The sequence below is a fragment of the Vulpes vulpes genome, chromosome 8 (genome assembly GCF_048418805.1).
Source record: "Vulpes vulpes isolate BD-2025 chromosome 8, VulVul3, whole genome shotgun sequence".
NCBI lineage: Eukaryota > Metazoa > Chordata > Mammalia > Carnivora > Canidae > Vulpes > Vulpes vulpes.
Window position 1 is genome coordinate 43,318,899 of NC_132787.1, and position 27,805 is coordinate 43,346,703.

The 27,805-nt window shown below is 43.9% G+C and overlaps 2 protein-coding genes across 2 annotated transcripts in view; one reads left to right on the top strand and one right to left on the bottom strand.

Annotated features, from left to right (window-relative positions):
- Nucleotides 1-27,805, bottom strand: part of CACNA2D4 (calcium voltage-gated channel auxiliary subunit alpha2delta 4) — a 134,027-nt gene that overhangs the window by 45,579 nt on the left and 60,643 nt on the right. The window contains exons 20-27 of the mRNA XM_025995478.2: nucleotides 22,580-22,641; nucleotides 21,445-21,512; nucleotides 19,226-19,271; nucleotides 19,036-19,133; nucleotides 16,788-16,881; nucleotides 8,771-8,866; nucleotides 6,551-6,678; nucleotides 2,238-2,318 (exon numbers count right to left, since the gene is read on the bottom strand). Coding sequence (XP_025851263.1) covers nucleotides 2,238-2,318; nucleotides 6,551-6,678; nucleotides 8,771-8,866; nucleotides 16,788-16,881; nucleotides 19,036-19,133; nucleotides 19,226-19,271; nucleotides 21,445-21,512; nucleotides 22,580-22,641 — 673 coding nt within the window. The remainder of the gene's footprint in view (nucleotides 1-2,237; nucleotides 2,319-6,550; nucleotides 6,679-8,770; nucleotides 8,867-16,787; nucleotides 16,882-19,035; nucleotides 19,134-19,225; nucleotides 19,272-21,444; nucleotides 21,513-22,579; nucleotides 22,642-27,805) is intronic.
- On the top strand, nucleotides 5,591-6,177 carry LOC112917424 (large ribosomal subunit protein eL21-like). The gene has a single exon (XM_072766338.1). The coding sequence runs from the start codon at nucleotides 5,646-5,648 to the stop codon at nucleotides 6,126-6,128; it is 483 nt and encodes a 160-aa protein (XP_072622439.1). The 5' UTR covers nucleotides 5,591-5,645; the 3' UTR covers nucleotides 6,129-6,177.

Consider the following 27,805-nt stretch of genomic DNA (forward strand, 5'->3'; position numbering starts at 1 on the left):
TTGCCTTTCAGAGGTCGGGTGCTGTTCTCCCAAAGTCCTAACAGGCATAGTGGACCTGGGAGACAGTCTTCCCCAAGGTCTGCTGCAGAAGCAGAGGCCAAGGTCCCTCCCAGCACGGTTCAGGCCTGGGTAATGCGTAGGTATGTTACACATGTCACTGTTCTGAGTGTGTGCACACAGGTCTGATGGCTAGGCCCATTTGTCTGCAGGCAGAGCCCCAAGGGGAGGATCCCTTGCACAACTCCAGACAGCAGGCTCACTGCTAAAGGCCTCTGGACAGGGGCACATGGGTATTGCAGGATACATGCTAGAGAAATATGCTAGCAGATTATGGTGCCACCATCATTGTGCTGGGTGATATTCCCCAACTAGGTCTGGAGGTCATGGGGAATTGAAAATGGATCCTCATCAAAAAGTTAGATTCCTAGAAATTCTGCATAAACTGTTGATAAATCATCTGCTTAGAGATTAAAACGATCCCTTCTCATTCATGTGCCCTTCTGTAGGAACTGTGGCATGATACACACATCTGGCACTGGCTCCTGTAGCTGGTCCGAGTGCCTTTGCTCAGTGCAAAACATCACACAGGCAGCTTGCCCACTGCCACCATGCTCACCCAGTCCTGGAGCTCCTATGCACACAGTGCCACCGGTTTCCAAGCGATGAAACCATCAGGACAGCAAACAAGCTGCCTCCCCTGCTTTGAGCTATAGGCCCCCTCTAGCCCCAGTATCCAGGGAGATGAAATTACAAAGGAGACTCCCTCCAAAAGTTGAAGTATAAGGTCTGTAGTGCTTCACTCTTTTCCTAACATATCCATACAGCCCGGAAATTCAGAGCCATTATCTGCAGCGAGTTAAACCAGAGACACCAGAACATGGTTTCTATGGCAACACCTGGAGGCTCTAATTCAGCTCTGAGTTAAAAATGATATCAAATAATTGGAGAGTGCTGGAGAGAGCAGCCTGACCCTGTGTCCCTCTGGTTCCTAGACTCAGGTGTGCAAGGGCTAAGAAGGTCCATGGCACGGAGGGAGCAGGACAGGCACAGACTCATCGGGGACCACTGAACAGGCTTCAGGAAAACAAGTTTAGGTCCAGTTTTGGGTCTGGAGTTAGCACACTGTGGCCTAAGTGTAACAAGGCATCTGAGATGGCACGAATCCCTTCCGGATGTTGGAACAATACATCCTGAAGGCCACCCACCTGTGCAGCAAGTGTTTCCTCAGGTGGGAAGTCAGGGATGGATGATCTCTGCCAGACCCCAGCCTGCTCCTCCCACCTCCTTTACCCTGAGCCCAGCCTGGGGGGGACAAGGCTCACCCACACCTGCCTGCCACCCCCCTCCAGCTGCGGAGTCCTTCCACATGGCTCGGGGCCACTGGGGAAATAGGACAGGACCTGCAACGGCTGATGCTTGAGCAACCACTGAATTGCACAGCTTTGCAGAACACTGCTAGGTCTGAGACACGGTCACTGAAGCCAAGGTAAGGAAGGCTTCAGTACATAGGCCTGATGGTGTTCAGGTGAGGAGGCGCAGGTGCAAAGGACTCTTTTAGGTACCAAGAAACCACCAACTCGGGGCAGCCTGGGAGGGTCACTGGGTGCTCTCATCACATTTGAGGCAAATGGCAACATGGGGTAGAAGGTTGGGTCTTAAAGAGAGGCAGCCTGAGTTCAAATTCTAGCTTTGTTAATTATTAGCTATGTGACTATAGGCAAAGAATTTTTGTGTTTCAGTTTCCTTATCTGTAAAATGGAGCCAAAAGTATCAGCTTCACTGGATCACCCTGAGCGCTGAATGAGATGTGCACGGGAAGCAGCTCCTGAGTTGCCCAGCACATACTGAACCTGTGCCCCAGGTGGGGACTTGAGGGTCTCAGTCACCGGGCTGGCTTTCTGCACAGTGGCAGACTAGACCCAAGGCACACAGAGTGGTGGTGAGGAGGTCTGTGTTGTGGTCTCTGTTCTGGGTGACCTGGAGCAGATCTCCTAACCTGCCTGAGCTTCATTTTACTTCATCAATCCTTTTAGATCTCGGGTTTTATGGTTTTCTAAATCAAATAGCTCAGGAGGACTCCCTCCTCCCTTGGTCCCACAGTGCTCCTTGGAAAACGTACAGCCTGAGGACTGTGGCCCTTGCCAACCGCAGGCAGGGTCCTCCTGCTATTACCGGGCCTTATCCTCGACATTGACTCACAACTCCCCAACCACAGTGGCACAAAGTGCAGCTCCTACCTGCAGCAATGGCTGTCTTCTTGTCCACTGTTACGGCCACAGCTGTGCTTGCTGTTACTACCATTGGCTGGCTTGGACCTTCTGGGGAAACAAAAATTGCCAAGTGACTATCTCAGTGACTGGGGAAGAGCCAGTGGTTGGGTGGTGGGTGCGTAGGCTGAGAATGCAACAGAAGTCCCAGGTGAGGGCATTCCTTGAATAAGTGAGGCAGGGAGTATTTGGAGAAGCCATTGCTGTGGTGGCTGTGTCACCATCAACTACTAGTCTTTGCAGAGTGCCTCCTGAGTGTCAGGGACTGCCACCTTTCCATGCAGATCTGGACCTGCCAGCTAAGTATGTCATGGCCCCTGGCTGCCTGGACAATGCAGTGTTGTCCACATCATTAGGGCATTGTGAGTGCTCTGTCTCAGGGCAGCAACTGTCTGCTGGTGGTTGCCTCACTTGAGCTCGGGGACCCTGCTGTGACCCGTTCTCTCAGCACATGTTCCACCCAGAAGACTTGCATTGCATCAAATGACTCTTTCCAGCAGGACAGGCTCTATTCCAGGACTCGTGGTGGCTGATCCTGGGTTGTCCTTCATCAGTCACTTGAGTCAGGGTGACATTGACAGCACCTCTGGAGGCCAGATGCCAGGGCTGCACCAGGCACAGGCGGCGGGCAGGTGCCTGATGCATCTGAGGCTCTCCATAAATCCTGGTCATTGGTGGCCGGCTTGCCACCACCACCCCATCATCAAGCCATGGATTTCACTTGCTTTACAGGCGGTTACTGCACTTCTGGGACACTCTGCCAGGCTCTTGAAGGGCAAGGAGCTTGCTGTGAGCTGCTTTCCTCACCTCTTTTAGGAGAGTCAGGCCCCCATAGGTGCAGAATTTAGGTGGCAGTGTCAGCTTCACATGAAAACAGAACCTTCTGGCTCTGCAGTGGTGTGGGTTAGTGTATGACCTTGGGCTTTTTAATCTTCATCAGTTCAGGGTCATGGCTTAGTTTTTCAAAGCATTCCAGTCTACAGGCCAAGTTCCACTACAATTCCCAAGAAAGGGGCAAAATTTCAACAAGTGCTGTCTTGTGAGAATGTCTTTATATCAAATGTTGCTTGAGACAAATAGATCATGAGATGCTTATGTGGGGTTCATTTACTGCAGTGGAACTTGAATCGTGTTTTCTCCTATCCATTTCACTAAGATCATCCATCACACCTTGCTAGAATCAAATACCTCACAGAAATCCAAAGTTACTCTGATTCTAGAGGCTTAACGATATGTAGCATTGTCGATTCTAGGTCTTTGCCATGATAAAACCACAATAAACACAGGAGTCAGCTTCCTCACCTTGCTTCCAGAAATGTCTAGAAGCAGGAGGGACAGGCCTGAGGCCCTCAGGCCTTGGTGAGACTCAGCTGTGTGCGGGCGGATTTCCCAGGCACTGGTTGCAGGAGACAGTTCCATGTGGGCTGAACTCAGCCCACCAGGCTCCAGGCAAAGAGCGACAGAGGCAGCCTGGAGAGGCAGAGGGGAGCCTCCATTCGCTCTGGAGGCGACTCCTCTGCCTCTTCAGGGTACCTGCCCCCCCATTAAATGAAGCTGTGGTTGTTTTCTTCCTTGGGGGAGAATGGGAGTGGTGTGCAGAGGTGCCCACGTGTCTCTAGGCACAGGCAAGAGCTAAAGCAGCAAATGAGGGTGTGAAAAGAGAGCAAGCTTCTGCCTCACTACTCAGCCGTCCCCCCTTCAGGGTTACCAGCTTCCTCTCTTCCCCTGGCCACTTAGTTTCCCACCTACGACCCTCCTACCTCGGCCACGAAAAGCAGCCCCAGCAGCCTTCAGGGCCCAGTGACAACATAGGTAGGAGGGAGCCATCACCATGGGCTGGGGGCAGGGGCCAGGGCTTTAACACCGAGAACCTCCCCAGGATCCTGTGGGTGGGAGCCCCTCCTTGGGGAGCCCTGAGGCTGCAATACAAGGTGACAGGAAGAAGGAGCTGCGTCTTTCTGGCTCTGGGGGGTCACGTGAGGAGGGGACCATTACCTTGGCTGTGGGAGCCTCCCTTGTGGGCCTTCACTGGGAATAACAGCACTCGCTCCCTCTTCCCTTTCCTGCTTACACTCAGGAGGACAGGAAGAGATCCTAGGCTTTGGTGGGCAGAACTTGGATTTAGCCCAGCTCTGTGGCTCCCTAGCTGTGTGGTCCTGGGCAAGTCATAGAACCTCTCTGAGCTCAGATTTTTCATGTATCAGAAGAGGAGTAATAACAACACTTAGACAATTGTGCAGACTAAATGAAGAACAGGCTCTAAAATGTCTTGTAAAGCATATCAGTGATGCATTCAGTTGGGGTGGAATAGACATCGGATGGAGAGACGGGCTTAGGCTCAAGGTGGAGAAGCCATCAAAGAGGGCAGAGAGGGGGACCTCCTCCTTGAATCCTGCAGCCCCAGGAGAAGCCCCTGGAAGCCTGGATCTCCCTAACTGTCAGCTTAGGGCACTTCTCCATCGGGAGGCTGGAGGAGGGTTTTGGTGGAAGTGGCTGTTGGAGGGTTTTGGTGGAAGGGCACCTCGAAGGGAAAGCACAACTGGAATGCAACAGTATTCCAGGTATACTTACTCCTCTTCCCCTCCTTCTCCTCCTTTTTCCCTCTCCCCCCACTCCTCCTCTTTCTCTCCTTCCCCATCCTTCTTCTCTTCCCCCATCCTCCTCCTCCTCCTCTCCCTCTTCTCGACCCCCTCCCCCATCTCTGCTCACTCGGAGCTGGACACAGATACTCCCAGATCCTCTCACTCCACTGTGCTGGGGTCAGTGACCTTGCTCTGCTGCAAACCCCTGGATGAGTCCCTTAATCTCTCTGGGCTGTAGTCTCTTCAGGTGTAAATAAAGAGGGTGAAGCTCTGAATCCTCCACAGTCCCTTTCTGTTCTAAACATTTTGCAATTTTCTTGATGCTCTGTTAAAGTCGCTTAATTTTTATTTTTGGGGGGCTGTTTTTCAGAGTGTGAGCTAGGAATTGGGAGTTGGATGCCTGCAGCTCTGAAACACTTTCTGGGCCTTGGACTACTAGGGGTTTGGTGGCTTGGTCCATAGGACCAATCTTGGCTGACCTGCTTCCTACCCCTCGAGCCCCCAGTCGCCTGCCAGCCAGGAGGTGCCCCATTATTACTGGAAGGTCCTGAAGAGCAGATGGGGAGCTGAGTGTCACAGCTCCTGGGAAACCGTAAGGGAGTGGAGACCAGGCTGCTTTCTCTGGGAAGAAATGCAATGGGACAGTGAACCTGGTAAGTACAGCAGTTGCCTGATGGAATAAAGTCTGTTACTTTCATCTGAATAGTTTAAGGAACTTTCAAAGACACTCAGATGTTTAGAAATAGAAGAGTCTTGCCTTTCGGCCGGAACCGCCATCTTCCAGTAATTCGCCAAAATGACCAACACAAAGGGAAAGAGGAGAGGTACCCGCTATATGTGCTCTAGGCCTTTTAGAAAACATGGAGTTGTTCCTTTGGCCACATACATGCGAATCTATAAGAAAGGTGATATTGTGGACATCAAGGGAATGGGCACTGTTCAAAAAGGAATGCCCCACAAATGTTACCATGGCAAAACTGGAAGGGTCTACAATGTTACTCAGCGTGCTGTTGGCATTGTTGTAAACAAACAAGTTAAGGGCAAGATTCTTGTCAAGAGAATTAATGTCCACATTGAGCATATTAAACACTCAAAGAGCCGAGATAGCTTCCTGAAGCGTGTGAAGGAAAATGATCAGAAAAAGAAGGAAGCCAAAGAGAAAGGTACTTGGGTCCAACTGAAGCGCCAGCCTGCCCCACCCAGAGAAGCACACTTTGTGAGAACCAATGGAAAGGAGCCTGAACTGCTGGAACCCATTCCCTATGAATTCATGGCATGATAACTGTAAAGAAAATAAAAGACCTCAGGATTGTAAAAAAAAAAAAAAAAAAAAAAAAAGAAATAGAGGAGTCTTAACGATCAACCTTTCCTATTTGTCTCTACTTGGAATATGGGCTAGAATCCAGCTCTTCTTGACTTCCAGGTCAAATCTCTTTCCTTTGTGCCATGCTGGACTTTTAACTTTGGCTGTTGGCTAGAGGATAAAATGATCTGTTCTATATTCAGAGTAGAGGCCAGTTGCCTGGTAAGGCATGGGCGAGCTTTCTCAAGTTGCTACCATGTGTCATGAGGGAAGGTTGGAAGGCAACCCAGAAGTGTGGACACTCTGTTCCATATCTACTCTTGTTTCCCACCAAGAGCAGCAGGAGGGGGCATGCCCCGGTCCCAGCTCGGCCCCAGGAGCACGGGGTTACAGATTACCTGGTCCCTCTGCCGATCGGAGATTGAAGACAAAGCTGCCAGCAGGCTGCTCAGCAGCTTGGCGGTACCACAGAGGGAAGTGGTCCATGGTGAACACACTGTCCTCATCTTCAGGAGTCAGGAACTTTCTGCAAAGAGACAGATTTGGTACCTTCCCCACCCAAATCAAGGAACATTCTCTTTTGTCACACAAGGTCATCTTGGCTGGGAGAGATTCATCTCTGCTTTGGTAGAGTTGCAGGCAGAAAATATAAGCCCCTGTTTTACCCCAGACAATATTCCTCAGCAATTCCTGCTTTTTCCAGAATCAAATGCAGTTGCACCTGATGGCACATTAGTAGCTAGAGGAGGCATAGAGCCTGTACTGTGAAAGGAGACTTTTTTTTTTTTTTTTTGAAATGAAAACTCCTTTGCCTGCTGGGTTTATGTCTTTTGGATATAGCCTAATTTCTTTTTGTTTGACTAATTGGCATGTTTGAATGGGGCAATTTTATAGTGAACTCTATCACAGCACTAATAGAAGGGCATAAATTCCCCCAAAATCTTTACTTCAAAAGTCATTCCCTCTAGGGTTTAGGATGCATTATGAGTTATCTTTTTCTTGAGCAGCTTTACCTTGCTAATTATGGTTTTGCATTCCCTGAACACACAGCAGCCAGCAGAAGGGGTGTTGGTTCAGAAGCAGAGTGGGAGGTGGGGAGAAGCTGGTTTGTGGATCAAAAAAGACACTGGATAACCCACAAGGTGGATAATTGAAGTTTGATTTTAAGAGTGGTTGGCTTATGTACTCCAGAAGCTACCTGCCTTGTTGCACAATTGCTGGCTGCCAGTCACAGCATGGTGTAGGTGAAGGGAGCCCTCTGGAGTTGCATGGTGTCTGTGCGGCCATTCGTGGTGGCTGCATTAGTAAGCCAGGAGGGTCTCTCTGTACTGAGATTTCCATCTTCCATACTTGGAAGCCTTTCAGAGAGGGTGCAGGGGAATGCTGAGGATGCCTTCACCCCCTTCCTGCCAAGTGTGGTTCACCCTGTCCAACTTTGGCCAATGAAATGGGTATGTGATTTTCTGAGTGGGGGTAGAAGTTTAAGGGGAAGAGGAAGTACAAGTGGGTGGCCCACTGGAGGGGTCGTGAGTGTGGGGAGGTCAGCTCCCCACACTGTTTAAGGCCTTCGGGTGAATCTACAATTCACCCACCAGATTCAGTCCATTAAATCATTTGCTGTGTCTCTAACAGGGCCAAGGAAAGGGTTAGCGAGGCAGAGTGCTCTCCTCTGTTCACCTCTTCTGGCAGTGAGGGGAGGTGGGGAGAGGAAAAGCAACTAGATTTGTTTTCCTAGAAAGCGGAGGCTTTCTAGCAAGTGTGGATCTGTCAGAGTCCTGGAAGAAGCTCAAAGATGGCTCTGTGGCCGTGTGCTTGCATTCAGGGAGAGGAGCAGTGAGCAGGTGCGAGGCCAGGACCGTGCAGTGCCTCCTCGGCCCTTCCCCTCTGAGTGCCTGGTGGCCCCTGCCTATTTGAGTCTCCTGGTTTGCAGAGTGGCAGGGGCTCTGCTCTCCCGACCCTACCCCCCAGCCCCCTTCTCTGGCTCCCTTTGCTGAGGACACTCCACAAGCTGACCTCCCAGAATCCAGGCTTGGCTGGGAGCAGGGTCTCTCAGCTTCAGCACTATTGACATTTTGGGTCAGACAATGGTTGTGAGGATGTTTAACACCATCCCTGGCCTCTGCCCACTAGATGCCGGTAGCAAGCGCCCGTCCCCTAGCTGTGACAACTAAAAATGTCTGCACACATTGAGAAAAGTCCCTGGAGTGAGGGTGGGGGAAATCAGCCCCAGTTGAGAATTGCTGGCCTAGGGGATGTGTAAGTTGTCAATAAAGGAGGGGATGCAGCCAAATGATTTAGCTTGTCGCATACAGATTGGTCCCAGGGGTAACAGCTTCTGGGTTTCCCTTTGTAGAAGTGATTAACCCTTACAACCTTAGTGTCCTTGCCTGTTTGGGCCACTGTCCTTTCTCTCCTGGGGATGCCTCCAGGATGCATCTAAGCGTGGTAGAAGTCGTACTTTTCTGATGCTCCCAATCTGCAAACCACAACCCTTCCACCCTCTGTGCACGCACCCTCCCACCCCCCCCCCCCCCACCCCCGATGCTGAATCTGCCTGCCCACAGGCTGTAGGATCACCCTGCAAGGATCGCCATCCCGGGGTACTCAGCAGGACTCACTTGTCAGAGACCTTCTCAGAGCCCACAAACAAGCTGCTTCTGAGGAGGCCGGCCCGGGTGCCCAGGAAGGCCATGTCCACCGCTTGCTTGGACTCACTGTAAGGTAGACAGAGCAGGTATCATTACTACACAGTGCAGCGACAGGTGTAGGAAGGGGGCACCAGGAGCCGGGGGAAGGCCTGCAGGCCTCTACTAGTGCCTGGCCTGATCTACCTGGTGGTGAGGGGCAGGGTGCAGGCAGGCAGACTGGTTGCTCAGGGGGTTGCACACACATGCACTGTCCATCCATGGTGAGCATGTTTGTTGCATCTGGTCAACCTGGTGCCCCTGGGCAGCACCTTCCTTTGTTAATGGGGTCCCCTGGGGCTCTGCCTTTATGCCCTTTTTTTTCCTTTTTGCTCCTAACATGTCCATCCAGGTTTTGGGGAGAGTTGGCTCTGGAAGACAGAAGGAATTCAGGAAGAGAGATGTTGTCTTGGGACCTCCGGAATGGGAACTTCTCATGACCAACACTTATAGGACACTTCACGGTTTTAAAAACTTTTTCACATGTTTACCTTCTTATTGAAATGTGAAAGGAAGAAGAGCAGACGCTATCTGCACTCACCTACATGAACCCAGTGGACTTAATAAGCTTGCCAACAAGATTTGAGAAAGAAAATCCATTAGCTAGCTGGAGTGTAACTCTACTTCCACGATGATAGCACCAGCATGAGAGTCATCATTTCTTTCTTTTTTTTAGATTATAGTTTTTTTGAGATATAATTGACATAAAATTTTAAGATTTTTAAGTGTTCATCATGGTTATTTGATTATATATATATATAATTTATATATATATAAATAGGCTCCTCCTATTTATATATATAAAAAGGCTCCTCCCTTTCACATCATATCAGGTATTTATCTTTTTTGGGGGGAGGTGAGAATATTTAAGTTCTACTCTCTTAGCTAATTTCAATTATACAATACTGTATTATCAACTACAGTCACCACGTTTTAATTAGACCCCCAGGTCTTCTTCCTCTTGTAGTTGAAAGAGTGTGCTGACCACTTGCCCCAGCAGCCCACAGCAATCACTTTCCTTCTCTCTGTTTCTATGAGTTTGGCTTTATTTTATTTTATTTTATTTTATTCTTTTATAGATTCACATATAAGTGATACTATGTAGTATTTGTCTTTCTCCGTCTGGCTTGTCTCACTTAGCATAATGCCCTCCAGGTTCATCTAGATGGTCACAAATGGCAGGATTTCCTTCCTCATGGTGGAATAGAATTTCATTGCATATATATACACCACATCTTATTTGTCCATTCATCCACTGATGACAGGTTGTTTCCATACCTTGGCTATTGTAAATAATACTGCAATGAACATGAAGGTATAGATACCTCTTCAAGACAATGGTTTAATTTATTTCCTTTGGATAAATAATCAGAAGTGAGATTGCTGGACCATATGGTAGTTCTATTTTTAGTTTTTTGAGGTACCTCCAAACTATTGTTCACAGTGGCTATACCGTTTCACATTCCCACCACTCTACTACCACTCAGGCACTCCTGATGCAATTCTTTATTCAAATGTAGTAGAGAATAATCGAATGAGACTCCTGCACCCATAAATCAGCCTCGACAATTACCAGCCCATGCCAGTCTTATTTCATCTATAGCCTCCCCTGGCCCCTCAACTAGATTATTCTGAAGCAAATCTCAGATATCATTTCATTGGTAAACATTTTAATTTCTATCATTAAAATATAAGGCATGAAAAAATCTTTAATGCTATTATCACACCTAAAAAACTCCATAATTCCTTAATAGCATCAGATAATCCAATAATCCACAATCCTTTTTTTTTTTTAGCTTATTTGAATGAGATTCTGACTAGGGTCCTCAAATTCATGTCTCATTTCTTTCCTCTCTTTCTCTTCTCTATCTAGATCTACAGCCAGACATTTATATTTATTGAACTATAATCCACTTGCCATATACTTCATCCATTTGAAGTGTGTAGTTATGATTTTTGTATATCCACGGAGTTGTGCGGCCATCACCAACCAGCCTATTTTAGGACATTTCATCATCCCCAGAAGGAACCCCATATCTATTAGCAGTCACCTTTAGTCACTTTGAACCTTTCTCTCTCTTCTCTCCCTCTCTTCTCTTTTCCTTGCAACTTTTTTGCTGGGGTAGGTCATTTGTTCTGTAGAGCTTCTGCTTTCTGGGTTTAGCTGATCATGATGCTGTGGTGTTATGCTCTCTTGTTCCCTGTATTTCTTATAAACCAGCAGTTAGACCTACTGGCTGGATCAGATATAGTTTTGAATTACTATAGGTGGTGTGTTCTTTGTCAAGAGGCACCCACTATCTGATTGACTAGAGGTTGCAAAATAAGGACATTGCTTGATTCCTTTCTTATTTTATTTGTACCTGAAATACTTGTATAAAGATGATAAACTTCTCCTCATCAATATTTGGTTATCCTGAGATGCAATTTGTACAGGAGAGGCAGGATAAATAATTGAGTGCCTGCTTATTCACCAGTTTCTAGAATGAGTTAGCTTCCTAACATCTTCTGAAGATGACCAGAAAGGTTTTTTTCCTCCTCAGTATCATTATGAACACAGGATATAAACGCATTTATTTAATATGTTTTAATCTGTTGTAGTTGTCATTACTTTTACTGCTCCCATTGTCCTATCTGTAACCAGTAAGAGCCACTTCATTTTGGTTCTGGGGTCCCCCTGGCACAATGTCATTATAGTCTTCAGTAACTTCTTCCTTCTGATTATGACAAGATGCTCCTGGCTTATTTTGTACACTTCCTGGCCCTGTCCTGAATCAGACATTTCTCCAAGGATTGCTGACTCATTTTAATGAGGACTTCTTAATTTGCACATTGAAAGTCCACAATCCAGCTCTGGGGTACTCATTGAGGTTGGTCTTTTTGGGTCAGGGCCAGGATATCCCTTTTGTTTCTTTCAGAGAAAACACATCACAAGTTCATTGATAGTTCCAATTCATATTCAGCAGTACATCTTCTTTGATTTAAAAACTTTGCACCTCTTTTTTCATTTGTTGAAAACCTTGCTTCCTAATGACATTAACATAATACTATTTGCTCTATCCAACTATATAGTTTGAGAAAGCAGTGTCAATATTGTTTCTAGCAATGTGGTTATTGAACACAGTTTAAGATTTTATTTATTTATTGTTTATGGTTCAGTTTTCAAGTCCCTTGAAAGAATTCACCTATTGTTATGTCATGAACTTGATATATAACTAGGTTTATTTCGTTTGCTTTAGAATTTTCAGAGCTTTATTTTTTATGATGTTTTATGATGATATAAAGCATTTACATGGTTCCAAAATCAAATATGCAAAATAGAGCATATTCATAAGCCTGTCTTCATCCCCGTTATTTCACTCTGCCTAAAGTAATCTTTTTTATTTGCTTGTTTATTGTTCCATTACAAAAATATATGTGCACATATGTATATACATACTTGCATCTATGTTATAAACATAAACATATAAACATATGTGATATATGTGAGTAACTATGAAAATATATTTGCATCTCCTCCTTTTAAATAAATAGTGATGGTATTATATATACTTTTCTATGTTATAAACATATAATGTTATAAACATATAAACATATAAACATATAAACATATAATCTATGTTATAAACATATAAACATATATGTGAGTAACTATGAAAATATATTTGCATCTCCTCCTTTTAAATAAATAGTGATGGTATTATATATACTTTTCTCCATTGGTGAGACCATTCCGTTGCAGCATATAGATTTCCCTTTTTTTACAGTTACATAGTATTCCATTTTGGGGATCTACTATGGTTTATTTAATGAGGCTCCTACTGATGGATTTAGGTTACTTATTTATTTTTAAAAGATCTTGCTTATTTATTCATGAGAGACACAGAGAGAGGCAGAGACATAGGCAGAAGGAGAAGCAGGGTCCCCATGGGGAGCCCAATGCAGAATTCGATCTCAGGAACCCCGGGATCACACCCTTAGCCGAAGGCAGACGCTCAACCACTGAGCCACCCAGGAGTCCCTGGATTTAGGTTATTTTCTGTCTTTCACTGTTATAAATGGAGCTGTAACAAAAAGCTTATGTATATATCTTTTCTTATTTTTACTAGTATATCTTTGGGATGCATTCCTAGAAGTGATATTGCTGAGTCAGAGTGTAAATGCATATGTAGTTTGTTAGATATTATCAAATTGTCCTCTATAGCCTTTGAGACATTTTGTATATCCACTGGCAATATATAGGAGCCTGATCCCCCCACAGCCTTGCCAGCCATGAACCACAACAAACTTAGATGGTTATCAATCTGATGAATGACAAATATAATCTTGGTATACTTTAAATTTGCATTCTTTTTATTATGAGCTAGACCGATCTTTTTTTTTTTCTTCATATATTTAAGGACTATTTGTATGTGTTCTCTGAACTACCCATATTTCTTGGTCCTTTTTCCTATAAAGTGGTTGGTTTTTTACTTCACTATTTTTGAAGCTCTTCATTTATTGTGAATATATGATGTAGGGATAGTAAGCTTTTATTTGTTATATAAGTTGCAAACATTTTTTTGGTTTGTCATTTCTGTTTTCACCTTGCTCACGTTTTTATTTTTGCCAAATAAACATTTTTATGCTGTTTAATTTGTCAGTCATTCTTTTATTGCTTCTGAATTTTGAGTCATCATTGGGAAAGTTTTCCTAATTCCTAGATTTTAGAGCAATTGACTCATTTTTATAGTACTTATATGGTTTCATTTTTTTTTACATTTAAATCTGAGTCATTTGGATTTTATCCAGGTGTACGATGTGAGGAAATAATACAATTTTATCATTCTCCACATGGCTCTCAAACCAATTATTAAAGAGTCCATTTTTCTCTCATGATGGTCTGACATGATGTGTTTCCACATGCATTTAGATGAATTTCTGTATTTTTAAAAAGGTTTTATTTATTTATTCATGGGAGACAGAGAGAGGCAGAGACATAGGCAGAGGGAGAACTAGGCTCCCTGTGGGGAGCCTGATGCAGGACTCGATACCAGGACCCCAGGATCATAATCTGAGCCAAAGGCAGATGCTCAGTTGCTGAGCCATCCAGGTGCCCTAATTTCTGGATTTTCTATTCCATCCCATTGGTATGCCTTTCTAGTCACGTGTCAATACTACACTTTATAGCGATTTTGTCATACTGTTTTAATACGTTGGTAGGACCAAACTTCCTTTGTTGCTTTGCTGTTTCTGGAATTTCTTGACTCTTCTTCCAGATAAACTTTATAATCCATTTACCTGGATCCAGAAAAATAGTGATGACATTTTTATTGGGATTGTTATATTTATAAATTAACTTAGAGAGTATTAATGTCTTCGTGATGTTGATGCTTTCTACCCAAAAACACTGAATATATCTCCCCATGTGTTCAAGTCAACTTTTGTGTCTTCCAGGAGTATTTTGTAATTCTTCTTATGTAAGCTTTAGGGCATATTTTATATGTTATACCCAGGTGTTTCATTACATTCTGTTTTTTGCCCTCTTGAATGTTTTTATCTAGTTTTTGTTTGCATAGATTAAGGATATTAATTTTTGAATGTTCATATTGTAACCTGCTACTTTACTAAATTCTCTTATTGTTTATAGTAGTTTTCCTATAAATTCTTTTGGGGCTTCCAGATACATAATCTTATCACCCTCTTAAGCAGACATAATTTACTTCACCCTTTCCAAATCTCATTGCTTCTATGTGCATTCTCTTGTCTGGCTACATTGACTGATACTTTCTGACCTTGTTAAATAGTAGTAAGGATATGGGAATGCCTGTTTTAGTCCTGTCTTTAGTTGAGAGAGCCTCTAGCTCCACTCAGATGTTGACTTTCAGGCTTAGGTTATTATTATTTTTTGAATATTTTAATTTTATTTATTTATTATTTATTTTTTAAAAGATTTTTATTTTTATTTTTTAAAGGTTTTATTTATTTCATCGAGAGAGAGAGAGAGAGAGAGAGACAGAGGCAGAGACACAGGCAGAGGGAGAAGCGGGCTCCATGCAGGGAGCCTGATGTGGGACTCGAACCCGGGTCTCCAGGATCACGCCCTGGGCTACAGGCGGCGCTAAACCGCTGAGCCACCCGGGCTGCCCAAGATTTTTATTTTTAATAAAATAATCTCTACACCCAATATAGGGCTTGAATTTATAACCCTGAGATCAAGAATTGCATGCTCTGTAACCTAAGCCAGCCAGGCACCCCTGGTCAATTTTAATTTTATTGACTGGTTTTAAAAAACATGCATGGAGGGCAGCCTGGGTGGCTGGGTGGTTTAGCGGCGCCTTCAGCCCAGGGTGTTGTTCTGGAGACTGAGATGGAGTCCCACATCAGGCTCCTGGCTTGGAGCCTGCTTCTCCCTCTGCCTGTGTCTGTGCCTCTCTCTCTGTATCTCCCATGAATAAAATCTTTTTTTTTTCATGAATAAAATCTCTAAAAAAACATGCATGGATATTAATATTTGTTCAAATATCTTTTCTGCATCTATAAGGGTGATTATACGATTTTTCCCCTTAGCTTTATTAATATGCCATTTTATATTAATTCTCCAGGTCTTCTTTTTCTAATATACATCTTGGTTAAGAATATTTGTTCTTCAGTGTCTCTCAACATTAAAAATGTCTCTGGCTAATTTCTGAACTTAGAAAGATGAAGATCATGTCCTTCCTCTCCAAACCAATGATCCAATCCCCTATGCCTCAGAACCAGGCTGCCTGGTTTTGACTCTGGCTTCACCACTTGTGAGGCATATGACCTTGGGCAAGTTGCTTATCTCACTCTGCCTTGGTTTCCTCATTTGTAAAATAGGAATAATGATAGTACCCATATTGTAAGGTGGTTATGAGGCTCATTAGTTAACATACACCAAGTACTTAGTACTTGGCCTGCTATATTCTCTTTGTGTTCTCTAGTTTTATTTTGTATAGGTAATACATTTACATGGTTCAAAATTGTACCAAAAAATTATACAGTGAGAAATGTCCCTTACATCCTTGTTTTAGTTACCCATTTTCCTAATGAGAAGCAACCAATGAGAACTCTTTCCTATTTGGCCTTTCATAGATGTTTTATATACATACATGTACAGATATCTGTGTTTTGCTTCCATTTTATAGAAATGGTATACTGTACACAGTGTTCTGCATCATGCTTTCTAAAATAGGTGATTGTTTCATATAAAATTCTGTTGTTTTCATTAAGATAGCATTAATTGAGTGTCCAGGAGAGGTTAGACATCTTAATGATGCTAATGTTGAATCTTCCTATTCAGGAACTAGGTATAGTCCGCTGTATTCTTGACCTCATCAATTTCTTGCACCCTTCCAACATGCATGTGCACACACTTGTATACACACACACTCACACAAGCCATTCATTTCTGCTTTCTACCTTGTCCACTAAATATGATGCCACTAGGTAAAGGGAGTGAGGAAATCTAAGGCCCTGGGAAAGACCAAGGAAAGGCCAAGGCCAAGTTTGTATTTCATAGTGTCTTGACTTTACTTCCTGGAAACCGGGTCTTGATCTGCTTGAACCACTCTTTCCAGGGTACTTGGCAAATGGACTCAGACAGCTACAGCCCAACCTAGAGAGAGGTGTTCTTGGAATGGAACTACTGCAGTGTGGGTAGGGGATCTGGACCTACAGCCGGGGGGACCTGCACTTGGTGCTTTTCCGGGGGGTGGGGAGCAGCAGCATGTGTGGGGTGTGGAAGCTGTGCCAAGTCCCTGCTTTACTGGGTCCATGTGAAGGTAGCTCTCACTCCCCCAATGTCTTCCCACTGTCATCACATTCATCTTGGACCCAGTTGTCTCCTGAGCTGTCAGCCAGGTAGTGGGAGGGACCCTGACAGCCAAGGGAATCCTGGGGGTTGGAGCTGCTTCTCTTTTCAGAACCCTCAGCCCTACCCCGAACATACTCAGAGGCGTTGAGAGCCAGCGCTGTCCAGTAGGCTTCCATGGGGGCTGTAACCACCGCATCAAGCAGTACCTCCCGTACCAGCTCCTCATCACCTGGGGGCAGAATAAAAGATCAAACCACTTATGTCCTCCATGATGATGAAAACAGCTCACCTGCCCTTGTGAGGAACCCCGAACTTTAGGAATTGGGATGTGCCTCATAAACAAGTATCTGGGGCTTGTAAAACTATCTATGTAAGCTTGAGGAAATCGTGTTGCCTCTTTTAGCCTTCACATCTTCAATCACAAGCAATATGTGAGTAGAACTGATTTCTAAGGCCCTTCTCAGTTCTGGTATTCTGAGATTAGAACCCCTCAATGACATCAGACCTTGACCTGAATCCAGGCCACCTCTCTGCTGCCATCAGTCTGCAACTTGATCATCACCCTCCCAACACACTGGCCTTTTGCCAGTTCTATGAATTTGAATTTGCCTCAGAGTCTCTGTGCATGCTGTTCCTTGGTCTGGATGCTTTCCTCCTACTCTTTGCATGGGTGGCTCTTTTCCTTCTCTCTTTTTTTAAAAAAATTATTTACTTTTATTGAGGTAAAATCTACATTAACTAAATCAACTAATTTAAAGTATACAAATCCGTGGAATTTCATACATTCACAGTGATTTGCACCATCACTTCTGTCCAGATCCATATTTTCATCATCCCCAAAGCAGATCCTGTACCCTTGAAGGCACTTGGGTGGTTCTTTTTCATCCTCAGCATAAGTAACACTGTCTGACAGAGTTAGGGGTGATAAAGGATCCCATACAGCATCCTATTCATGGCACTTGCCACAGTTTGGAATAACCTACATCTACATACACATGCTTGCTTCTTTATTGTGTGGCTTCTCCACTGGATTACAAGCTCATTGAGAGTAAGGGCCTCGTCTATTTGGGTCCTCTCTGCAGCTTTAGTGCCCACCCCAGGCCTCGCACAGAGTACATACTTAGTACAGATTTACTGATGGAATGAATGAATGAGCTAATGAGTGCCTTGTTGGGCCAGCATGGGAGGCAAAGTATTCCTTTGGGGTGATACTTATGTGTCAGGATGACCAATTTCTCTTCCAAAGATGAAGAAGAGGGACCCCGCTGAGGGTGTGGCCCTGTGATTTCACCAGTTGCATCTGTGTTGGGAAATTTAAGATTAGCCTGAGAACCAGGCACTGGAAAACACTCACAAACTACAAGACACCATCTGTCCAAATGTTTCTTTGCTGAGATGAGGACTTTAGGGTAAAGAGCATTAGCTACTGGTTTGGCGGCCTACTGCTAGGTGGTGATAGGGACAGATCTATGGACAGGCTGATGCCCTTATACTATGTGTCTCTTTGGAGCCCTAACAGTGCCCAGGTGAAAGAGGCTTACAGTGATCCCAGTCCCTGACATGTGGTTATACTCATGCTGCACAGTGCCAGGAACACTTAGACAAAGCTGGTTCTGATTTTTTCTTTGAAAATCTCTCTGTTTTCCCTAAGCCATGGGTGAGTTCAAAGGATAAGGCTAATTGGCAGTAAATAAATTCCTCAGTGGCTCAGCCATGAAAAAGAGTGAAATCTTGCCATTCGGAACAACATGGATGGATCTAGAGAATATTATGCTAAATGAAATAAGTTAGTCAAGGAAAGACAAACACCATATGATTTCACTCATATGTGGAATTTAAGAAGCAAAACAAACAGAAAAAAGAGAAGAACAAAACAGACTCTTAACTACAGAGAACAAACAGATGGTTACTATAGGGGAGGTGGGTGGGGGGACGGGTGAAACAGGTGATGGGAATTAAGGAGGGCACTTATGATGAGCACTGGGTAATGAATAGAATTGTTGAATCACTATACTGTACACCTGAAACTAATAGAACGCTATATTAATTATGCTTGAATAAAAAGGTCAATAATGGTAATGAATGTAATAAAATGTCAGTAATTCATCACTTAAAAAAACACATCAAGAGCTTTCTTATCAAGGTTAGTGTTTTTTTCTGATTTTACTTTAAATTTGTTTATATTATTTTTGATAAGTGACACATTAAAACTCACATGTAGTCAAATTTTGAGAAAAAGGAAAGGAAAGGAGAGACAAGAAAAGAAAAGGGTAGAAAAGAAAAGAAGAGAGAGGAGAGAAGAGAAGAGAAGAGAAGAGAAGAGAAGAGAAGAGAAGAGAAGAGAAGAGAAGAGAAGTCCTCTGTGGGTGGGGTCAGCACTCACACTCCAGATCTGGGTCCTGTCCTGTCAGAAAGCGGACCATGGCCTCCAGCTGGCTGAGCTTCCGGTGGTCAGGGTCAATATCTGTGATGCAATAGATCCTGGGGCCCAGGAGAGTCATGTTAGCTCAAGAAAATTTCATCTTTCTCCCTCTCATTCTCTTGTCCTCACATACAGTGACCTTCTCACTTACCAATCACTGGCCAAGGTCAGATCTGGGTGAAGCAAGTCATGCAAGCCTGGAAGCAAAGCTCACACTCAGTAAGAAGCTCAGCCACTGTTGTGAGGTTATACACCTGACTGTTTACAAACAACTGCCAGGCAGCTTCTCCAGAGAAGGACTGGGTTTTATTCTTCCTTGTTCTCAGCTCAGAGTAGGAACTCAACCAATAGGATGGTGTTGGATTTGTACAGATCATGCCTTTGTCCATGTTGCTCCCGCTTTTTCTGAAACGCTTTTTCTTCTCATTGCCTCATGTCCAAATCCTACCTATTAGGGTCTCTCTCAAAGGAGCTAAGACTTTGAAATCAGTTATTTTGGCTTCATGGGCTTCATTGTACCCAACTAAGCTAAATGGCCAGCCAAAAGAAGAGCCCAGAGATGGCCCATGTATGTTTGGTATAATCTCTGTAGCTTCATGCTATACCGACACTAACCGTGTACCCAGTACATGTTTGTGGATTGAATTAGTAAGGAAAAAATGCCCTTCTGAGCACCTACTCAGTTCTAAAAAATAAATAGGTGCTCAATTGGGGTCTGTTAAATTGAAGGAAAGGATGATGGAAATGCCAAGAGGGTATTTGTGGAGTCATTAAAAGGGGTACTGGATTGACATAGACTAAGGCAAATAGCTAAAGGGTGATGCTCCTTCCCCCACAGTAAGCCTGGCCAAGTCTATAGTTCTAAGCTTCTGGGTCACTGCCTGGTCTCACCCACAGAGGTGGGTGAGGGATAGCACCCTCTGCTCCCTGAAGTAATGTAATCTGAGAATATCTGGGTACAGGAAGAAAAGTATAGGAAGGCAGAAGACACCATAGAGGCTCAGGGAGTTTGATCATTTTGGGGACAGTGGAAGACAGAGAAGGAGAGAGAGATCCAAGAACATGAATATGTGTTGTGAAAGGGTGAATGCAGGGGGCAAAGAGGGTCTGCCAGGGACAGCTCCAAGAAAAGTCACATCTATGCTGGGATGTGAAGAGTGGGTCCAAATTAGCTGAGATAAGAGGGTGGGCACTGGAAAGGAGAGCATTTCATGGGTGAGCACAGCACATGGGAAGACCTTGAAGCATAGTGCAGGAAGAAATGACAAAAAAAAAAAAAAAATCCAGAAGGCCACTGAAGGTCCTTTAGCAATGACACAATTTGATCTGGCATTTCTAGATAGGACCCTCTAGCAGAGATTTACAAAAAGGAAGAGGCAGGGAGACCAGTTGGAAGCTGCTGTGGTTGTTCAGGAGAGAGGTGACAATGACTAGGGTGATGGCAGAGAGACGGAGAGATGAGATGCACTCAAGAGATGATAAAGAAGAATGGACAGAATGTGATCATTAGATAAAACACTTCCTGAGACATCTTGAGCCCTGGATATTGGTTTTATGCTCTCAAGGTGCTCAGGCAGCTAGGAGTCAAGAAAAGGCTGGTTTGAGGGGGTGGGGCCCTTCTCTCCCATCCTTCCCCACCATTTCTCACTGCCCCTCTCAGTTCATGTCTCATAAGATCTCTGCTATGGGTTGAGTTGTGTCCTCCAAAAAGATATGTTGAAGTATGAACCCCAGTCCTTGTGACTGTGACCTTATTTGGAAATAGGGTCTTGGCAGATGTAGTCAAGTGAAGGTGAAGCCATCAGGTTGTGCCCCAAATCCAGTATGCCTGGTGTCCTACAAGGTTAGAGACCCACAGAGGGAGGAACCCTGTGATGAGGACAGAGGCTGAAGTCAAGGAATGCCTGGGTCTACCAGGAGCCAATGAGGATCCCACCCGGAGGTGTTGAAGGGGACACTGCCTCCAGAACTACAAGGTAATGCATTTCTTTTGCTTAAACCAGCCAGTGTGTGGTACTTTGTTGTGGCAGTCCTAGCTAACAGCTACAGATTTTTTCCTTTGTTCTTCTCGGCCTCCTCTGTCTGAAGTTCAGCTTTGTTCAGAGAAATACATCCCTTCGATGCCCACCTCCTCTGGTCCAGCCAACTATCCACAATGGCAAGTCCTAGGCTTTGCCGGATTTGACAACTGACTGGCAGATCCTGCAGATCCACACAGACCCCCTCCTTGCCAGGCAGCCCTGCTCTGAGAGTCTGCCCTCAAGTCCGGGACCCAGGAGGCTCTGGCTCTGCCATAGGGTGGCCTTGCTCAGGGTCCCAGGAGAATCCGTTTCCCTCTACACTGCCCATCAGTAGTTGGCACAGACCCACCGTCTTCCGCAGATGTGTTCCCCAGGAGGATGTATTCTCCATGGCCCCGGGACAGCACCACTCCCAGACTGTGGGGAAAACAGAGAATACACATACTCAGCAACAGCAAGAGCCAAGCAATGTCCAGCCCACCTCCTTGGCCTCAGTGACTTGAAGTTTATGAGCTTTCCACACCAACAAGGGGCATGCATGTCAAACCCCTTGCCAGTTGTCCCCTCTAGAACCATTATCTTTTTATCATCGGCCTTTCTTCCTGAGAAAGACCCTGTAAATTCTATAGTCCAAGAGCACCCTCAGCTCCCATTTTAGTCAAGATTCATCCCAAACATCTCAGGGACCTTCTGAATCGTGGAGAGGTTTCTATGTTCACAAGGTCCTGCAAATAGGGAACCCTTTCCTGCCTGTTGAGCCCCACCGTCCTTCCTCTCTCTCCTGGTAGAATATTGCTTTCCATGTTTGCTGAAGATCTGAATTTCTTATGGAGCTTTAAATGGTACTAGTGCTGAACCCCATCCCTGAAAATCTGAGTCCATTGGTTTGGGTGGGGCTGGGGCATCGGCAGTTTTGCCAAATTCCTCAAGTATTCTAATGAGCAGCCCAGGCTGAGCACTATACTTTATTGAGAAATGAGGTAATTCAGAGATAAAGGCTATATGTTTCCTAATCTGTAAAGTGCCTCAATTGAATACAGTTGGAAGGAACCCAAGATGTTTTCGAATTCGATCTTTCATCTTACAATCGCTTACATTGCATGGCTTTAAGATCTTTAAGTAGATTATGCGTTTTACCCTCACAAACCAGAAAGAAATACCTCCATTCTTGGCCTTGTTTTCAAAACAAGAATCAAGGGCAAAGGGCAGTTAAGTAACTTGACTAAGGTCACACTGCCTATTAGAGGTGGGGTTGAGACCCAACTCAGGCAGTCTGGCTCCTGACCCTGCATATTAGGATCATAGGCAAAGCAGGTCTAGACCTCGAGTTTCCTGAGGGCCAACCTGGGTTTTCTTCTATTACTGCAAAATTGCCAACTAAATGTGCATGGGTTCATCCCCAGACCTGAAGGTTCTGCCCTGAGTTGTTGGTATTTGTGTCCCAACCAGCCCTTCCCCTTCTGTATAACACATGGGCCCCTTACCTGAAGGGTGTGTCACTGATGTCTGTGAAGAAGTAATCGTTGGTCAGGAAAAGAACTCTCTTCTAAAAGAGGAAAGAAAAAGTGCTTGATGAAGAGAGGAGCACCTGACCAGGCCCCCTACCTCCTCACATGATGCCTTGGGGTTTCATTACCTCTGTACCACTTCCCTCACCTCTGACCCCTGACTGGGACTGCATGCACCTGCTTCACCTCGTTGACGCCATCAGCAGGCCCACCATCGGGCCTGGCAAGCTGCAGCCATGGGGCTGTCTGATCAAAGGGACCAAAGTCTCCACCTGCACCAATCCCCTAAAAGTGGCTGCTAGCCACGTAGGGCTCTCCCTTGAAATGTGTGACTGAGGAACGGAAGTTTTAAGTTTTAGTTGAGTTACTATAAATTGGAATTTAGATAGCCAACATGGCCAGCATAGGACAGGGTGGCTGGCGATGTCAGGGCTCATAGGGGACCGGAGAGAGGCCACCAGCTGGTGCTAAACGCTTCTGGAGCTCCTTTGTGTAATGACTCACCTACAAACTCCCCCTTTCTGGGATACAGCTGAGGGGGAGGAGGCACCGGTCCCCCCTCCACTAAACCCCTCCTGGGGCCACATCACCCTTTTACAACTCCTTTTTCCTTGCAAAGCTGCCACCTTTTGGGTTGAATTTGTGTAAGCGAGGGCATCATGGAGCATACACTGGGCCGGGCATCAGCCGACCCGGACTTAAGGCCAGCTAGCTGTTCACAAGCTGTGTGCTATAGGGTCAGCAGCATCGCTGCTCTAAGCATTAGAGTGCTCGTTTGTAAGTCAGAACTAAGGACAGCAGCCTGCCTAAGGTCACTGAGGTTGTGAGTGTGTTGCTAGTGGTGGGGAGTGGGGCGGTGGGGGGCGGGGAGCAGGATTTGAAGCTCTGTGCACCTTTCTGTCTGCAGACCCAAGTTTAGGACCCTCGAAAAAGCCACAGGTTGGAACTGACCCCAGAGCTGTTCTTATTCCCTTCACTTCTCTCTGCTTTTCTTTCATTTCGGAGATTCAAGTGTCAGAAGGGGATGTCGTGGGAGTGGGATGGCAAAAAAAGGGTTTGTTTCTATAGGAAACTAGTTTTAGACCAAAGCCTAGTGAAGCGCTCTCCAGGGTTGGCCTCATCCCTCGGCTGCCCTCTGCTGTCTCTGCCTCATTGGGATCCTCTCTGCAGTATCCCTCCAGCACAGCGGTCCTGCGGCTGCGATGGTCTTGGGAGCCTCATATTCCAAGGTGGGGCTGGCTTGAATGTTGGAACTGAAGATCATCTTTTTAATTTTTTCTTTTTTATTTATTAAAGAAAAAGGCAAAACGCACAGATCTTAAGTGTATTCCTCTAGTATTTTTTACCTCTAGTATTTTTGATAAATGTCCCCAGTCAAGATAAAGAGTGTTTGCATCCTCTAAAATCTCTTTGCCTCCCTCCAGTCCATCCCCGCCTCACCCTTCCAAGGGTGAACTGTTCTGAATTTTTTTTTTTTAACTGTTCTGAATTTGATCACCTTTGATTAGGTTTAGCTCCTTTGGATCTGGCTTCTTTTGCACAACATCATGTCCTTAAGGTCCACCTGTGTTATTATGTGTGTTGGCAGTGCATTTCCTTTTGTTGCCGAGTAGTACTCCGATGTGTGCGATATTAGCTTGCCTTTACACTCACCTGTTGATGGGCATCTGGGGTGGGTTTCCAGGTGGGGCTATCATGAATAAACCTGCTACAAACATTCTCGACCAAGTCTTCCTGTGGACATGTTTTGATTTTGCTTGATAAATAACAGGAATGTAATTTCTGGGTCACATGCTCAAAGTATGTTAGCCTTCATAAAAAGCTGCCAATCTTCCAAAGTTGTCTTTATTATACTTCCACTAGCAATGTACGAGTTCCAATTCCTCTACATCTTTGTCAGAATGTGTCCTTTACAGAATCAGTCCTTTACGTTTTAGCAGAGGGTATGGACTGGAATCTGATTGCAGTTGAGTTTGCATTTCCTCGATGACTAATGATACTTGGTTTCATATGCTTCCCAGTCATGTGTAAGCCTTCATTTGTGAAGGTCTGCTCAAGTATTTTGCCCATTTCTTTTATTGGGTTGTTAGTCTTTTTGTTAACAATCTGTAGGAGTTCCTTATGTATTCTGCACACAGTCTGGGCCTTACTTTTTCATTTTCTTAGTGGTGCCTTTTGATGAGCAGAACTTACTGTTTTTGATGAAGTCTGGCTTATCAAATTTTACTTTACCCTTAGTTCTCTAGGTGTTTTGTCTAAGAAATCTTTGTACAACTTCAGGTTGTAAAGATTTTCTCCTATACTTCCTTGTCGAAGACTTACAGTTCTAGCTTTTCCCTTGAAGGCTATGATCCATCTCAAATTAGTTTTTCTATGTGGCGTAAGATAACGGCTCACTGTTTATTTTCTTCATACATTTATTCAGTAGTTCCAGCACCATTTGTTAAAAAGATTTTCTTTCTCCATTGATTTGACAAGCTGTCTTTGTTGAAAATCAGTTGACAATATGTGAATTTATTTCCAGATTCTCTTTTTGTCTATTCTTGTGTCAATACCATTCTGCTTGGCTACTGTAGCTTTATAGTCAGTTTTGAAATCATGTAGTATGAATCATTCAAATTTGTTCTTATTTTTCAAGGTCATTTTGGGCATTTTAGTCCTTTGCATTTTCATATAAATTTTGGAATCACTTTCTCCAGTTTACTTCTTATTCTAGATCTAGAAGAAGTCTGTTCAAATTTTGATTGGGAGTGAGTTGTATTTACAGATCAGTTTGGGGAAAATGAATGGCTTGGCAATATTGACTGACAACTTGTAAACATGGCTATATCTTTGTATTTATTTAATTTTTTAATATTCTTTCCACAACGTTATGTAGTTTTCAGTGAGGTCATTTATGACTGTTAAATTTATTCCTAAGTATTTTATATTGTTTGATGCTATTGAAATTGGAACTTAAAAATAATTTAGTTCTAATTGTTTGCTGATATACACACACACATATGTATATATAAAATACAATTGATTTTTATAGTATTGACTTTGTGTTCTGTCAACTTGCTAAATTTACCTGTTAGTTCTACTAGTAGTTTTGCACATTCTTGGAATTTTCTATGTAAACAATCATCTCATCTGTGAATCCAGATAGTTAGTTATACCTCTTCCTTTCTAATTTTTGTGCGTTTTATTTTGTTTCCTTGCCTTATTGCAGGGATAGATCCTGGCAGAGTCCAGTGCAATGTTGAACAGAGCTTGTGAAAGCAGACATCCTTCCCTTGTTCACACTTTCAGGGAAAAAAATGTTTAATATTCCATCACTTAAAGTTAGCCTTTCATAAATGCCTTTTATCAGATTAAAGAAACTTCTTTTCATTTCCATCTAAATTTTGTCAAGTGCTTTTTCACCATCTATTGAGATGACCATATGGTATTTCTCCCTTATTCTGTTGATGTAATGAATTACACTGATTGATTTTTTTGAATGTCAAATTACCCTTACATTCTTGGGATAACTCCACCATGTGCTATTGTTGCCATTTATCTTACACTTGTGTAAATGATCAGCCCTACAATACAATGTCAAAATTTTTGTCTAATAGGTGTTTTTTTGAGCTAAAACGAGTAAAAAAAAGTCATATTAATACACACATTTACCATTTCCAGAGATGTTTGTTTCCTCGTGTTTCCTCATGTAGATCTGAATTTCCATCTGTGTCATTTTTCTTCAGCGTAAAAAACTTCCTTAAGCATTTCTGAAAGCATATCCTATAGCTCAGGTCTGACAGTGATAAACTCTGTTCTATTTTTTATAAGAAAATGTCTAAATACACATCATTTTGGAAGGATAGTTTCTTCATACTAAGACTTTTGGGTTGACAGTTATTTTTCCTTTTGACATTAAAAAGTTTTATTTATTTTATCGTTGTTGATGAGAAGTCAGCTATCATTCTATTATTGCTTTCTTCTAGCTTCTTTTAAGATTTTCCCATATTTTTTATTGTCAGCAGGTGTATTATTGTGAGTTTAGGTGTGGTTTCTTTTTCTTTTTATCTTGCTTGGGGTTTGCTGAAATTTTTATATCTTTTGGGTGATGCTTTTCACCATATTCAGGATATTTGGGGCATTCTTTTTTTCAAATATTTTCTGTTCCATTCCTTCTCCCTCCTTCTGGGACTTCAAGGACACATTTCAGACCATAAGTAATGGAGGGATAATCTTTTTTCAAAATTTTTTTTTTGTTCGGAACACCTGGGTGGCTTAGTGGTTGAGTGTCTGCCTTCAGCTCAGGGTGTGATCCCAGGATCTGGGATCGAGTCCTGGATCAGGCTCCCTGCAAGGAGCCTACTTCTCCCTCTGCCGTGTCTCTGCTTCTCTCTCTCTGTGTCTCTCATGAATAAATAAATAAATTTTTTTAAAAAATTTTTGTTGTTCTTCACAATGGTAATTTCTATTTTTCTGTCTTCAAATTCACTGTCCTTTTTTCCCTCCAATCTGGTGACAAGCCCATCCAGTAAAAATTTAATTTCAGATATCGTACTGGTTGGTTTTAGAATTTCCACTTGGTTCTTGTGGTGGTTTTATACTGTATCAAGTTAACTAAGCTGGAACTACACTTCCAGACTCACTTCCCTGTGTGGTTCCAAGTTAGGGCTGGCCAAAAGAGAAGTTTGCATGAGATTTGTAAGGCAGAAGTGAAGCAGCAGCCATTTTACATGCTAAAGGTAAATATAGCATATCAAGCACTGGCAGCTTGCTCTGATCTGTTGGCTTACCTTCTTGCATGAGGCAGCAGCCAGAATCAAAACTTCCCCAGCTGCCATTGGATCTCCTCATTCAGTTTCCCTGAGATCTGAGCCTGGTGATTGTATAGCTCCACGTGAAGGGCACTAGCTCTTTCTTGCAGATCACCTATACCGTTGTGATTAGAGGTAGTAAGAGAGATGTAGGTTTCAGTTGTTCTCATGGTTCTTATTTTTCCTCATGGGGTTCACTTTGTTCTTGTTTTCCCTTGCATTTCATTCAGCTTTCCTTTGAAACTGCTGGCCCTAGTGACCTATGATGACTTCAAGCTCACCACTAGATGTAGAGACACCAGCCTTATAGACTTCTTTACCAGAAATTACAATCTCATAACATTTAACTCCTGGAATAAAACCCTGTACTCATATCACTTCTAGTGGACCTTCTTTTATGATCAAACCC